The sequence below is a fragment of the Pithys albifrons genome, chromosome 28 (genome assembly GCF_047495875.1).
Source record: "Pithys albifrons albifrons isolate INPA30051 chromosome 28, PitAlb_v1, whole genome shotgun sequence".
NCBI classification, from domain to species: Eukaryota; Metazoa; Chordata; class Aves; order Passeriformes; family Thamnophilidae; genus Pithys; species Pithys albifrons.
The window spans coordinates 1792178-1807330 of record NC_092485.1 but is presented as its reverse complement, the minus strand read 5'-3'; the positions used below and the strand labels follow the sequence as shown (position 1 = coordinate 1807330).

Here is a 15153-nt window from a genome sequence, read left to right as displayed (position 1 = left end):
CCCAGTGCTGCCTGGGGGAGGGACCCCCATTCTGGGCAGGGCCCCGAGGAATGGGTGGCAGCAATAGAGAGGAATTAAGGATGTTGAGGAAGTAACGTGACTGCAACCACACCCCCAACGCAAAATTGTTAATTTATTATTAGGAGGCAAAAAAAATTGTACAGTTACAAGAATCATTTCCCAACAGAGGTCAAATCTGAGCCAAAATATCTTTAAAAAAAAAGTGGGAGAGGGGGTTGACAACACTTTACAAGTTATTAAATTAAAAAAACCCAAAACAACAAAAAGAAACCTCTCTTTGTGCAATTCTGCAAAAACAAGAACAGAAGATAAACCCCTGGCCTGATACCCCAGAGCTGAGTGGGAAGAGGCTGAGAGGGGCTCTACAGCCCCCCCAGCCACCCCCACCCTGTGCCCCAGCCCACACTGGGACTGGCAGCTGCCTCCCCCCTGCACACCCACCCTCCAGTGACCTCCCAGCACAGCTGAGTCCCCAAAAACTGCCCCCCAAACAATCTGCCTGGGCCCCCAGGCTGCACCTGCAGAGCCCCAACAAATCACCACATGACACAGCCAGCCACAGCTTTCCTCACCCCAAAAACCTCCCCTCATCCTCCCACCACCTGCAGACAAGCAGCCAACTGCGGTGCCCACAAGCCACATTGGCCCCTGCCCCACGGGTCCCATGTCCCCCAGACAGGGCAGCAGCACAGGGGGTGGCACAGGGAGTAGGGAATAGGGAGCAGGGCATGGGCAGCAGGGATTGGAGAGCAGGGCAGGGGCAGCAGAGCATGGGGAGCAGGGCACAGGCAGCAGGGATTGGGGAGCAGGACATGGGCAGCAGGGAGTGGAGAGCAGGGAATAGGAAGCAGGGCATGGAGAGCAGGGCATGGGAAGCAGGGCATGGGGAGCAGGGCATGGGAAGCAGGGCATGGGGAGCAGGGCAGTGGGAAGTAGGGAATGGGGAGCAGGGAATAGGGAACATGGCATGGGGAGCAGGGCACAGGAAGTAGGGAAGGGGGAGCAGAGAATGGGGAGCAGGACATGGGGAACAGGCACAGGGAGAACTTCCCTGGCTCTGGTGAGCAGTGCTGAGGGTGCACAGATGCTCTGAGTGTGCCCCCAGGTGCCTCCCTGTGCCCCTCCCTCCCTGGCATCCCCAAAGGATGTCCCCAGCCAGAGCAGAGCCAGCAGCCCCAGCCAGGCACGGGTGATGCCATTTGGCACATGGGGAGCTAGGGCAGCCACCCCAGGAGGCTACAGGGGGCTGAGCCAACAGTGGGGCAGCTGGGTGGCAGGAGCCAGCCCCCTGCATCCCCAGGGGCTGCTGGTATTGCTGGGTCCCCTGCACTGGCACCAGTCCCACAGATCAGCTCACCCCGAGCATCCAGGCTAGGCAGTGGGGCAGAATTCGGCACAGGCACAGGAGCAGGGGACATGTGGGGCAGAGGGACAGGTGGCCCTGGGCTCCAAGGAGGTGTTGGGGCAGTGGCATGTCAGTCAGAGGAATGGAGGGAAGATGATTGCAGTGGCCTATGACTAATCCCTGTCCCCTGGAGGGGCGAGGAGCCCAGGGGCAGCATCACCCCCTCACCCAGACCCTGCCCACAGGGCTAAAGCTAAGGCAGGGCAAGGTGGGCACCTCCCAACACCCCCAGGGTGGTCTCTGCCTGGAGGTAGTGGCAGGACACCCAGAGAAGGGAAGATGGAGCCCCAGGGGACCTTCCTGCAGCTGGCACAGTCCCATCCTCAAGGACTGCCTTCTGCTACCACCCTCTTCTTCCCAGCGCTGACCCTCAGCTGGCAGTGGGGAGCCCCAGCTTTCCTACTGCTCACAGGGCCCAGTTTAGTAACAGCACTATCCCTTAAATTAAAAAATTAAAATATATATACATATATATATACTGTATACACAGACAACAACAGAACAGTGCCAAAATGGAGGGAGAGAGGGAGAGAGGGGAGGGGACGAGAGGGGAGCGGAGGAGAGGAAGGTAGTCAGACATCTTCTTTACAATAAAAACAAGGACTCTGCCCCAACATGAGCAGAGTCTGGGGTCCCCTAAAAATACCCATCTAGAGAAGAGAGCTGGAGGGACAGAGCAGGAGAGAGGGGCATGGGCTTGTACAATGGCATCTTCCCAATCCGAGCCAAGCCCGCGGGATCTCAGCTTCGCCTGGACTTCGAGTGCTGGATAAGCCACTGTAGGGTGATGTCTGCAGAGGCAAGGGGACACTTAAAGCCTTTCCCCCTGGCTGTCACCCCCTTCTGGGCAAACCCCTGGGCAAAACACGGGCTGCCCTGCCCCACTGCACCCCAGCACTCACCAATGTTGTCCTTTTCTTTGCAGGAGATGGAATAGCAACAGATCTCTCGGTCCTGGATGGCAGAGAGGTTCCTGTGGGAGAGGAGCAAGTGCTGGCTGCAGACCCTGGGCTGTGTGGGGCAGCCATGGGGGGCACCTCCAGACAGCCCTTGAAGAGACCTCCAAAACAGGGCACACTGAAGGGGCAGTGGCTCCCCAAGAGCTGGATGTGGGGCATGAGCTGCATGAGGGGCAGAGGTGGTTTGGGAACTATGTCGTGGGGCAGGAGGGATGTAACCCCAGAAGAGAGACTGCCCACAGAATTTCACAGCTACCCTTCAGCCCTACAGCCACAGGGGCAGGGAGGTTTTGGGAGCAGCACAGGAATGGCAGCAAAGGAGCTGCACACATGCCCACAGTCCAGGGCTGCTCCAAGGCATGGCTGGAGGGGATGAGATGCTGTGAGTCAGGGCAGCACCCCAGATCCCCTCTGTGGGGAGGGGCAGGAGTAGCAGGGCAGGCCACACCCTGGCACAGCAAAGGGTGAAGGGACAGGAATGTGGATGGTGTCCAACCTCCTGGTCCCCAGGGCTGTTGGGTGAGCAGTGCCTATGCCATGAGTGGTGCAGAACCATGGGAGAGTGACCAGAGCAGCATCCCCCAGGAACGCAGCTCCAGCACCCACAGTGACACCCCTGGGGACCCCACTGTCCAGTGAGGTATCCCTGGGGAGCCCAGTCCCACTGCCCAGTGAGGTATCCCTGGGGAGCCCAGTCCCACTGTCCACTGAGGTATCCCTGGGGAGCCCAGTCCCACTGCTCAGTGAGGTATCCCTGGGGAGTCCAGTCCCACTGTCCAGCACCACGCTGTGCCAGGCCCACACGCCACCGTGTGGCACGCAGGACTCAGTCCTGGCACTGGTGGCTCCAACTCCTCCTTGTCTCCACAAGGTGTCACCTCAGATGTCCTCAGCTACCCAGCCCTGCCAGCCCACTCTGGGCACCGCAATGCCACCCCAGATGGGTGGCTGTGATGGTGGGGACATGGCCACCAGCAGACTTACATCTTCTCAATGAGCTCCTTCTCATCCAAGGCACCGGGCAGGTCCCGCTTGTTCCCCAGGACGAGGACCTGCAGGGTGGGACAGGGGACACCTGAAGCTCCCAGCTGCCACCCAGAAGCAGAGCCTGCTTGTGATACAAGACAGCCCTAGCCACTCCACCAGGATGTCTCAGATGGACAAACCACCTTCAGCAGCAATCAGGAGGCAGAGCATTTCAATTAACTGCCTTAATTAGCCAGTGCACAGCATCTCCTATGTACTCTCTACTCCCAGTGAGGAGATGGCCCCACAGTACATCCTCCCTGAAGGGCACCAGCATCTCCTGTGCCACGTAGGATGTTCTCCCAGGAGCCTCTTGCTGTCTTTGAGCAAAAAGTCAAGTGAAATGAATAAACCTGACATTACCAGCAGGAGTAAGCTGTGAGTGCCAGGCAGAACCACTACATGAGCAGCCAGCACAAACCAGCACCAGTTGTTAGTGCCAGCCACTGATCCCTCCTGATTTCAAGGCTTTTCACATCCACAAAGGCATTCTCAGACTGTGCAGGGAACACAACCACCCAGCAGGACTGGTTTTTTCTTCCGGAGCGCCCACATGACCATCACCTGACCAGGGCAGTGCTGAGGCTGGGCCACCATCCAGGGGTGAGCCAGGGCCCTGCAGCAGCACAGGATGCAGCACTTCCCTGTTTCAATCCAGAGGTTTGTTCCCAGAAGAGAGTGTTCAGAGGGCTACAACTACAGCAGGAGCTTAATGTAGCTGGCAGTGGATGTTTGGGATCTGTGGCAAGATCCTCAGTTAGCTCTTCTCAGAGGATGCTGGTTTGGGGTGCTCCATATACATCCCACCCTGGCACATGCTGTGTGCCTCATGCTGCACCATGTCCCACTTCCTGCACATATCAGAGCCCAGCAACCCATCAGTTCCCAGGAGACAGGACCTTAATGTCACACCATAAATTAGCCCAAATCCATGAGAGGACAGACTACACACATGGAGGTCTGGGCTGTGCTCCCTGCCCTAAAGCTCCCTCTCTGTTGCTTGGCCCATCTCTGGCCTAGAAATTCCCCTCAGGAGTGCAGTGGGGAAGGGACCCCTCTCAAGGAAGTGGATCCCCTCCCTCAGTGTGCTCTGCAAGCCCTGGCAGTCCCCAGCCTCGGGATGATGAGTGGCTGTGGGGACCAACAGAGGCAGCAGCTCACCGGGATGCCTTGGAGCTGCGGCTTATCGAGCAGGTTGTGCAGTTCATTCTTGGAGGCCTCTATCTTCTCCTGGTCAGCAGCATCCACCATGTACCTGCAAGGGAAGGGACAACCCTAAGCACAGGTGCCCAAGTCCCCACGCCCTGGTGCTGTGCTTGAAGTCTGTGCCATCCCAAATCTCCTCCCATGCCAGCTCACTGCTCCCACTGGAGACTGGACCAAAGCACTGAGGTAGTGGATAACAGGATCCTTTTGCCAAGAGCCCTTTTCCCAAGGATGGCTATAAGACAAGCCCCTCCCAGGGGAGTGGGTGACCACCCTGCCCCTGTCCCTGCAGGTGTCCACCTGCTGACAGCAGGAACAGGCTGTGCAAGGGAAGCCTGGGCAGGAGAAGCTGCAGGACACAAGCACCCAATGAAGCTCAGGTGCACATGGCAGCTCCCACGGAGATACCCAGGATAGAGGACAAGTGGAGCAGGCAAGAGGAGCTGATGATGGAGAGGAGACATTGACCCAGGAGGGGGAAGAACCTGCTTGTCCCATCAATGGAGTAATCACGGGAAGGGCCACAGAGAAAATGGACATGAAACCAGGGGTCAGCAATGCTCAATGCTGCTCTGAGAAGATGGGGAAATTTGGGGAAGGATTTCACTATTATAGGCTGACACTCATCCTGCAAAGGATGTCAGTGAAGCCAAAACATTGAGTGAGGAACTAATCAAAGTAGCCTTGATTTCAAAGACCAAGAAGCTGGCAGAGAAGAAGTGAGAAACAACATACAGCTCATCAGGCCTTGGGGTGCTATTTAAAAATAGGAAAAGACCTTTAACTACTGAAGAGCATAACACAGGAAAATGGGAACAGCTGTGATGAGAGGGAGAAACACCCCCAGGCACTGCCCCAAGCCCTTGGCATGTGGGGCAGGTGGGAGGGCTGAGGGCAAGGAAAAAGGGACATGACACAGCCCAGGGTGAGGAGGGCAGATTGGAGCATGACTGGGATGCCGACAGGTCTCCTTTCATTTCCTCTCAACATCTGAGCTAAAATTATGACATTATGGAAGGAGGCAGCAAAAGGAGTGAAAAGACAGAGATTTTGTCATTTCCAGCATTTTTGTCGTTGTAATAAAAAGTGTCAAGGCCATGTTTCACCACAGTGACAATCAGCAAGGGTAAGAGCAGACACCACTGTCCCCACACACAGGACAAGCAGCCCTGCACTCTTCCTTACCTCCCAAGGCTTACAGGTGGGAGGGCCAGCACAGAAACCCGCCCTTCAAATCCCAGGGCATGGTCAGTTGGGGGAGATCCCATAAATCTGATTTTCTGACTGTGTTTAAGTAGCCCTAACATGGTTTCCTGGGATAAGTATTTGACCTTTGGAGCAGGACTGGGTTTAAGTAACCCCAGTGTGGTGTCTCAGGATCAGTATTTATCCTTTGAAGCAGGCAACCTGCTTCCTATGAGTGCCTTGCTGTGCTCACCTCGAGCCTGAACTCCCTGGGCTTGCTCTTACTGCAGCATTTGCAAGCAGGGGATGTGCAGGGACACTCAGATTTGCTGGCTCAGTAGTGAGACTTGCACTGAGACTCCTGCTCTCAGCACAAGATTCATCTGGCAGCACAGAAATGCCCCGACCTGGAAATCGGCCTCGGGGAAGGGCTGAGCCCCATGGCTGGGCTTTGCTCAGCCCCTGTGGTGAGAGCCAGCACAGAGGAAACATGGAAGCCTGGAAGGGTAAGATCTGAGGAACAGAGCTGGACTGAGTGATGCTGGAAGGGAAGGACCTGCCACAGCCTGGGAGGAGCTGGCTGCCCTATGCCCAAAGCCCATGGGGGCACCACTCCCTGGGGGAGCATCTGAAGAAAAAGGAGGCTCAGGGAGGACCTTCTTACTCCCTCCAACTCCCTGACAGGAAGGTGGAGCCAGGTGGGGGTGAGCCTCTTTGTCCCAGGTAACAAGTGACAGGACCAGAGGAAACAGCCTCAAGTTGTACCAGAGAAGGTTTAGATTGGATATGAGGGAAAATTTCTTCCCTGAAGGGGTGGTCAGGCACTGGAATAGGCTGGTGGAATCACCATCCCTGGAATTGTTTAAAAAAACATCTGGGGACATGGTTTAGTGCTGGTGTAACAGTTGGTCTTGATCTTAGAGACCTTTTCCAACCTTAATGATTCCATGATAATTCAGTGATTCCAACTCCTGACACAGGTGTCTGGCTCCACCAGCAAAGGCACTGCAGGTCTCCCTGCAGCCCAGCACCCTGGGGTGGGTGGGACTGTGCCCCCACCCAGTGGGGAGGCTCAGCACCAGTGTGGGGGTGATGATGGAGCTCTGGCTGCTCAGGATACTCACACAATGGCACTCACTCCGCGGCAGTATCGCTCCCACATGCTGCGGAACCGTGGCTGGCCCCCGATGTCCCAAAGCTGTGACAGGGACATTGTGGTTACTCCAGTGTCCTGCCCATCACCCCACAGTCCTGCCCAAACCATTCCTTCCCCATGTGACCACCCAGGGCATTCTGGCCATCCACCAAACCCAGCCCCATTCCCTTCTCTTCAGTGAGGAAGCGCCCGACTCGACAAGGCAAGGAGATACCTCAGGAAAGGCAGCTGTAGTGTGGGGTGGCTCTGCTGGCATGGAGGGACCCCCTGGCCTAAGCTGGGTGCACCTCCCCATGCCCACTGGGGAAACAGTTGAACTTGATAATCTCAGAGGGATTTTCCAACCTTAACGATCCCAGAATTTCCAGATGCAGCTGCAGTCCCTGGAATCCTTCAACCTCCAGCAGAAGAGCCACCAATCTCCCTTCCTTCCATCTTTCATCCCAAGAGCCCTCACCAGCATTAACATCTGTATCTTACCTTTATGGTAACATTGCCCTTGGTGATCTTCCTCATGTTGAAGCCCACTGTGGGGATCATGTCTTCATTGAACTGTCCAGACTGCAAGGAACGAGGTGAGACAGCGTTAGGAGGCAGAGGAACGTGGCCAGGCAGCCCAACCCAGCAGGGCACCTGCACTGGTCTCCCAGCCCTGCATCCTGCCTGTGCTGGGGAATGTGGGGGTCACAAAGGGCCCCTGTCCCCCATCTCCAAGAGCTACTGCCATGCTTTCTCCAGCAGAGCAGCTCTGAGGTGCACCAGATGCAGGAAATTCCTGTGGATCTGCAGCATCCCAGCACTGCTGCAGAACAGGTTGGGCTTGTGGGAACAGTGAGCTGGAAGCATCCCTCTCCTAATGCTGGCCCATCTAGCCCACAAGCCCAGCACCACACCAGAGGGTCTGCTAAAGCCCACTCCACCTTCCAGTTTGCTGCTCAAATTCCAGCACTGCAGTCCCAGGTGGAGCAGCACAGAGGGATGTTCTGGGCAGTCCCAGCAGTGATGTGGCATCTTTGGGTTAAGACACAGGAGCTGCCACAGCCCTTCACCTGCTGCCTCCAGCAGCCTCCCTGGGACTCAGAGCAGGTTTATTGCCTGTCTATACTCTAGTGGGAGGCCTCACCTGTGGAATGCTGGGGAGCCAACAGAGAAGAGGGTTTGACCACCAGGATAACCCAGATATGAGGGTTTTGGCCATCAGTGTCAGAACCTGCAGGAACCACCAACCATGCCCAAACTCATCCTTGCAGCTCTTAAAAACCTCAGTTTCTTGAGGTCTTTTCTGCGTTTTCTCTTAGTTAACACAAACCTCAAAACAGGAAGGCAATTTACACTACTTTCTGATAAGCAGATTTTTGTGCCTGGTTGAGCCAACGGCTCCTCCAGACCCACCACATCACCAAGTCCCCAGGGTTTTCCTGACCTCTTCCAGTGTCTCTGCAATACACACTGCTTCCTTTTTTCATTTCCCTTTTGCATCCAGCAGCAAAACCCAGCAACCAAGGGGTGTCCAGACCATGCTGCACCCAGAAACCACTGTGGGGAATGGCAGGGAAGGGTGTGGGGAGAGTAGGGGAAGCAGACAGGGATGCACAGGGGATGCTGCCTGTGGACTGAGGTTCAATACACAACTTGGCTTTATGGAATTAAGAAATCCACAGGCTTTGATCAGCAGGCACAGAGAGAAATTAATGAAGAGGTCTTGGAAGCTGCAGGCACCTCCCTCAGGGATCCCAGACCACATCACAGGATCTGCTGACTGTGCAAGAGCCATCCAAGACATGGGTCAGGTGGATGGAAGCTTATTCCAGGAAGGGACAGGCTGCAAGAGTGAGGAGACACCTCTTCTTTCCTCCATGGGTGGGAGAGAGAATGTCTCCATGAGTGGGACACAGCCTTGCTCCCTGCCCCAAATCCTTCCCCCACCACAGCACCTGCCTCCAGCCTGCTCATGGCCAAGGGGGCAACAAAGACCCAGCTGAGCCATCCAAAACAGGCCATCCCAGGCCACGATCATGGTGGGAAACTCAGAGGCCCCTCCTAGGCCTGCTCCCTGCAACGCTATGCAGCTGAACCAGGCTGTGCTGCCCTCCCTGATCCCACAGGTCCCATCTCCAGAGCAATGGGTATCTCAAGCTAAAATGGGATCTGGGGACAGCAGCCAGGCCATGCATGTGCTGGCCCTACAGCCCAGGTGACACCGGCATGGCCAACACTGCTGTGAGCCCACCTGAGCCAGGTAGGATGATCCATCCCACTCCCTGCAATGCAGCTAATGGACATATTTTAAGAGCACAGCATCACTGAAGCTCAGTTTCTTTCACAAAAATAAGGTTCCTCAGATGAAAGGGAAAATCCTTGGGCTGCTTTTGCTTCTTCAGCACTGCATCACAACCCAAAGCTGAGGCTGTGCTGACCAAACTCTCTGCAAGATGCTCCCAGCAGCTCCCCAAGGACAGACTCAACTCTGAGGGAGGCCAGCAGTTCCCTGTAAGAGTTGCAGCAATGTCTGGTCAGGGATGCTATCATGACAGAGTTGTCATATCTCTGTTGGTGACAAGGACAATGGGATGAAGGTGCTGAGGACACTCAGCTGTGTGGTGCAATCAGAATGCTGGAGGGAAGGGGTGGCATCCTGAACCTCCTGGACAGGCCTCCGAGGTGGGTCTGTGCAAACCTTGTGGAGTTCACAAAGGCCAATGGTTCTAAACTAAAAGAGGGGAGATTCAGACTAGACATAAGGAGAAAATTTTTAATGATGTGAGTGGTGGGGCCCTGGCACAGGTTGCTCAGAGAAGCTGTGGCTGCCCCATCCAAGGAAATGTTCATGGTCAGGTTGGACAGGGCTTGGAGCAACCTGGTCTAGTGGAAGATGTCCCTGGTCTAGTGGAAGATGCCCCCTGGCAGGGGGTGTTGGACAAGGTGATCTTTAAAGGCCTCTTCCAACCAAAACCATTCTATGATTCTATGATCTTGGAAAAGCACCACAGTCCATTTTTCTTGGTTTATGCTGGCAGAGCTTGCAGCAGCAATGCAAGACCATGACCCATCCAGATTGTTCTTCTCTTCCAGAAACACAGAGAAATCCTCAGAAAACCTACCACCTTCTGTATTATAAAGCTCAGGTGGAAAGACACACCCGTGGAGGGTCCAAGCACTGCATGTGGGGGCAGGAGGATGACAAGGCAGCATGAAGACCCACGTTGACCTCCCATGCACTCTGGCTCTGCCAGACCCCATGCAAGAGGCACATCCAGAGTTACCTGGAGAGGCAGGCATCAGAACATCTCCCTGATTCTCCCTCAGCACCTTCACCAGCATCTCTACCTCTCCAGCAAATCCTGGAGACCTTGCAGACCTGGAGCTGCACCTCCCTTCCCAAGCTCAGGCACTCAAGGCCAGTAAAGGGGTCAGTGGCTCTCCAGGGATGGGTGGCAGCAGGCTCTGAGCTCTGCAGTCCTCCCAGCCACTACTGGGACATGCCTCCACTGGCAGCACTGTCAGGAGAGCTGGCACCTGCCAGGGCATCCATCATCCTACCTGATGCCACATTATGAAGCTGATATGGTTTCACAGAAAGGGTGAGGTTGGAAGGGACCACAGTGGGGCATCTGGTCCAATCTCTCTGCTCAAGCAGGATCATCCCAGAGCACATGGCAAAGGGCTGCATCCAGACCCCACACTCTGGGCAGCCTTTTCAGTGCCTGCTCACCCATACAGTAAAGAAGTTCTTCCTCGTGTTCAGGTGAAACTTCCTGTGCATCAGTTCCTGCTTGTTGCCTCTTGTCCTGTGAGCAGAGCCTGGTCCATCCTCTGACACCTCCCCTGCAGATACTGACAGACATCAATGAGGTCCCCTCTCAGGTATCTCTTCTTCAAGCTGAGCAGGCCCAGCTCCCTCAGCCTGTCCTTGTAACAGAGATGCTCCAGTCCCCTCAGCACCTTCATAGCCTCTGCTGAACTCAGTCTAGGACCTCCATGTTTCCTCTTGCCCTTTCTGAGCAGGGCTAAAGCACAGGATGGTGCCCCACACCCTCCACCATGCAGGTCTGACACCCTGGCACCTGTGGCTCTGCTCCCCTGAAGGCTCTAGCACAGGTAGAATGTGTGGTGATGTTAAAAAGCAGCAACACACTCTCTTGGTCTAATCATAGCCTGCACCAACAGGTTTGGAGCCCCAGCACCTGCTGAAGAGCAAACAACACCCTTGAGTCACCCTCCTCAGTGCCAGACTGGGGAAAAAGAAGCTAAAAGCCCACTGGCTCCAGGTGTGCATCAGGTGTGTTTACAGCTTTCAGCCCTCTTTCCAGGCAGGACTTCAGGCCTCAGCTCCCAAGAGCCAGGAAAAATAAAAATAAGCTCTGGAAAATGAAGGTACCCCCACAGGTAACCCAGGAGGAGTCACCCCTGACAGTGGCTGCCTTCAGCAAAGGCCTTGCCTGGCACAACCACAGCTCTGACTGCTGGAGGGAACCACCCACCTTCCAGGCAACCAGCATTTTTCAGTCAGGTGCAGCTAAAAATCCTGGAAGACAAGGACAGTGCCAACCCCCTTAGAGCAGCTCCAGCCCCAGCATTGCTCTGAGGGATGGAAAGCACAACTTGCACCACGGAGACTTCTTGTAAGATCTCTCCAACAATGCCAAAATCCCCTGAACTTCTCAGTTCAGGTTTTTCCCTTCCCCAAAGCTAAATTATAGCCCAAAGCACAAATCACAGCTATTTCCCCTTCCAACACTCCCATTGCAACACCCCAAACCAGGCGCCTCCAACCCTCCTCAGGCAGTTCCTGTTGACTTGGCATTTTCTGTGTCACGCTGCTATTTCACTGTCCTCAACACCTTCTTTCCAAGACGTTTTCTCAAAGGCTGGTGCCCCTTTTTGTGTCTATCTGCCACAAATCTTGAACTTTCCAAACAACTTGAGAGGCCAAGCAGCATCCTGAGCCTGACCGCCCTGCAAAGGTGTTAAACATCCCACCACAACCATGACATGACACACCAGCAGGCCATGGTGCCACCCTCAGCCCCTTCAAGAGTTGCTGTAACTCCTCCAAATCCCTCAGCCAGCAATCCTGGTTAAGAGGAGAGAGCTCTGGTGCATGGGACTTCCAGGTGGGGCCTTGCCCACAGTATGAAGTGTTTACTTGCAGAAGTAAACCCCAGGAAGCCCATGCTGAGCCCCATCTGCAGCTGGGAGAGGAGGAGGCACGTGGGGAACAGGGAGCTGGGCAAGATGAGGACCAAACCAGCAGGAGCCTGGAGCACTAAGGGGTGTTCCAGCAGAACAGCTCAAGAGCAGGAGTGCCATCATGTCCAGGGTGAAAAAACATTTTAGGGTGACCTTCCTCTGCCTCCAGACACTTCAGGAAGGATGTTTTTGTCCCTCAGCACCTGGCACCAAGGGAAACCTCCTGAAGAGCATGGTGGGCACTGATGCAACGAAGCCTCCAAATGAGCTGAAAATCCCCTCTGACAGCCCAGCACCTTCCAGCACCCCGAGCAAGCAGCAGTCACTCACTGTGCTTTGGAGCCATGGCACTAAGTGAGCAACATGAAGGGACAAAGGGGGCAGCAGGGGAACCAGGGGAGCTGGAAGAACCACATCCTTCTCCCTCCATGAAACTCCGTGGGAACAGCCCAAACCTGACCCTTCAGGATCTGCCTGCCTCGCAGCACCACATCCAGAGAGCGTGAGAGCAACCCAAAAAGCAAGAGGTGAGACTATAATGAGCATCTCTATGGGTGAAACCACACCCTGGGCTCTGGGATGCAGCTCCTGACAGGCTGCTGGATTCAGGGACCCCGTGGATGAGGCAGCATAGCTGGGGAGAGCCCAGGGTGGGATGGGCCCTGCCCTGTTCAGGTGTGGAGTTCGTGCTGCTGCAACAGCACCTGGCACCCACAGGAAAGTCACCTGGCAAATACCTCCTACAGTCACCCCCTGGGCAATGAAACCCAGCGGGCACAGAGCCCAGCAGGGTCACCACGAGGCCCCCAACCTGCACATCCCATGCCGGCGGCAGCTGGGACGATGACAAAGCTCCTGCTGCAGCCGCTACGAGGGCAGGAGCTTCCCGGCTCCCAGCGCCGAGGCTGCCACAATGCTGGGCAGCAGCAGCACCCACCCAGGGCACCAGCACTGCCTGCTGCCCACCGGCAGAGCCCCGGCCAGGGAGGGCAGGGGGCACCGTGGGCATTCCCCAGGGCCTGCTCTGGCTGCAGCTCCAAGCGCCACACTCGGCTCTGGGGACGTGGGGACAAATGCTGGGGATTGCCTGGACCCTCTGGATGCTGCTGGACCTGCATTCTGCACTCCAAACTGTGCCCCACATCCCACACTGCACCCCACACCCCAAACTTACCCCATACTGCACCCCACACCCCAAGCTGTATCCCACTGCCTGCACCCCCCACTGCACTGTGCACCCCAAACTTACCCCACACTGCACCCCACACCCCAAGCTGTATCCCACTGCCTGCACCCCACACTGCACTGTGCACCCCAAACTTACCCCACACTGCACCCCACACCCCAAACTGTATCCCACTGCCTGCACCCCACACCCCAAACTGTGCCCCATTGCCTGCACCCCACACTGCACTGTGCACCCCAAACTTACTCCACACTGCACTGTGCACCCCAAACTGTACCCTACTGCCTGCACCCCACACTGCACTGTGTACCCCTAACTGTGCCCCACTGCCTGCAACCCACACTGCACTGTGCACCCCAAACTCACCCCACACCCCAAACTGTACCCCACTGCCTGCACCCCACACTGCACCCCACACCCCAGATTGTACCCCACTGTCTGCACCCCACACTGCACTCCACCCCCCAAACTGTACCCCACTGCCTGCACCCCACACTGCATCCCACACCCCACACTGCACCCCACACCCCACACTGCACCCCACTGCCTGCACCCCACACTGCACCCCACACCCCAGACTGTACCCCACTGCCTGCACCCTGCAGCCCCCAGCCCACACCTCGCACTCCACGTGGCGCTCCATCCCACCCTGCACCTCAGTTCTCAAATGTATTTCCAGTCTGGGAACAGGGCGGAGTCACTCTGGGGAGCACCCAAGGGCTGCAACCGGGGGGCTGCAATCGGGGTGCAATGGGGGGATGCAATGAGGAATGAAAGAGGGGGTGCAATGTGGGGTGAAAGGGGGGACTGCAAAGGGGGGATGCAAAGAGGGGTGCAATGGGCGGGTGCAATCGGGGTGCAATGAGGGGTGAAATGGGGGATGAAATGGGGATATGCAATGAGGGGGTGCAATGAGGAGTGAAATAGGGTGCAATGCGGGAGGATGGAATGGGAGGATGCAATGGGGGGGTGCAATGGGGGATGGAATAGGAGATGGAATGGGGGGATGGAATGGGGGTTGGAATAGGGGATGCAATGGGGGGGATGAAATGGGGGATGCAATGGGGGGATGCAATGGGAGGATGGAATAGGGGATGGAATAGGGGATGGAATGGGGGAATGGAATGGGGGGATGCAATGGGGAGGATGGAATAGGGGATGGAATAGAGGATGGAATAGGGGATGGAATGGGGGGATGCAATGGGGAGGATGGAATAGGGGATGCAATGGGGGATGCAATGGGGGATGCAATGGGGGATGCAATGGGGGATGCAATGGGGGATGCAATGGGGTGGGGACACGGCCCCGCTGGTCCCCGGGGCTGGGGGGCTGCGGGTGTTCCCCGGGGGGCTCACCGCGATGACGTTGACGAAGGTGGTCTTGCCCGAGTACTGCAGCCCCACCAGGGTGAGCTCCATCTCCTCCTTCCAGAACAGCGCCCGGAACCAGTCCAGCAGCTTGTTGAAGAGCGCCAGCATGGTGACGGCCGGGCCGCGCCGCGCCGAGCGGGGCCGAGCGGAGCCGAGCCGGGCCGAGCGCAGCCGAGCCCAGCTGGGCCGAGCCGAGCCGAGCCGAGCCGAAGGGGACCGAGCCGGGCCCCGCCGAGATGAGCCGGGGAGACAAGAGGCCGAATCGAACGGAGCCGAGCGAGGCCCAGTCGGGGCGGGGCCAGTCGGGGCGGAGCCGGGTAGGGCCGAGCCGAGCGTGGCCGAGCCGAGCCGAGCCGAGCGGGGCCGAGCAAGGCCGAGCCTCCGGAGTGCCCCGGTCGGTGCCGATGGAGGCCGAGCCGCCGCCGCCGCCCCGGTATTGTCCGCGCCCT

The 15153-nt window shown here is 56.8% G+C and overlaps 1 protein-coding gene across 1 annotated transcript; it reads right to left on the bottom strand.

Annotated features, from left to right (window-relative positions):
- Positions 1-115: 115 nt before the first annotated feature.
- Positions 116-15153, bottom strand: ARL8A (ARF like GTPase 8A). Its single transcript, XM_071578867.1, has 7 exons — positions 14690-15153; positions 7439-7519; positions 6927-7000; positions 4573-4666; positions 3370-3437; positions 2329-2399; positions 116-2217 (listed from the first exon to the last, which is right to left on the bottom strand). Exons 1-7 carry the CDS (start codon positions 14810-14812, stop codon positions 2168-2170), a joined length of 561 nt encoding a protein of 186 aa, XP_071434968.1. The 5' UTR covers positions 14813-15153; the 3' UTR covers positions 116-2167.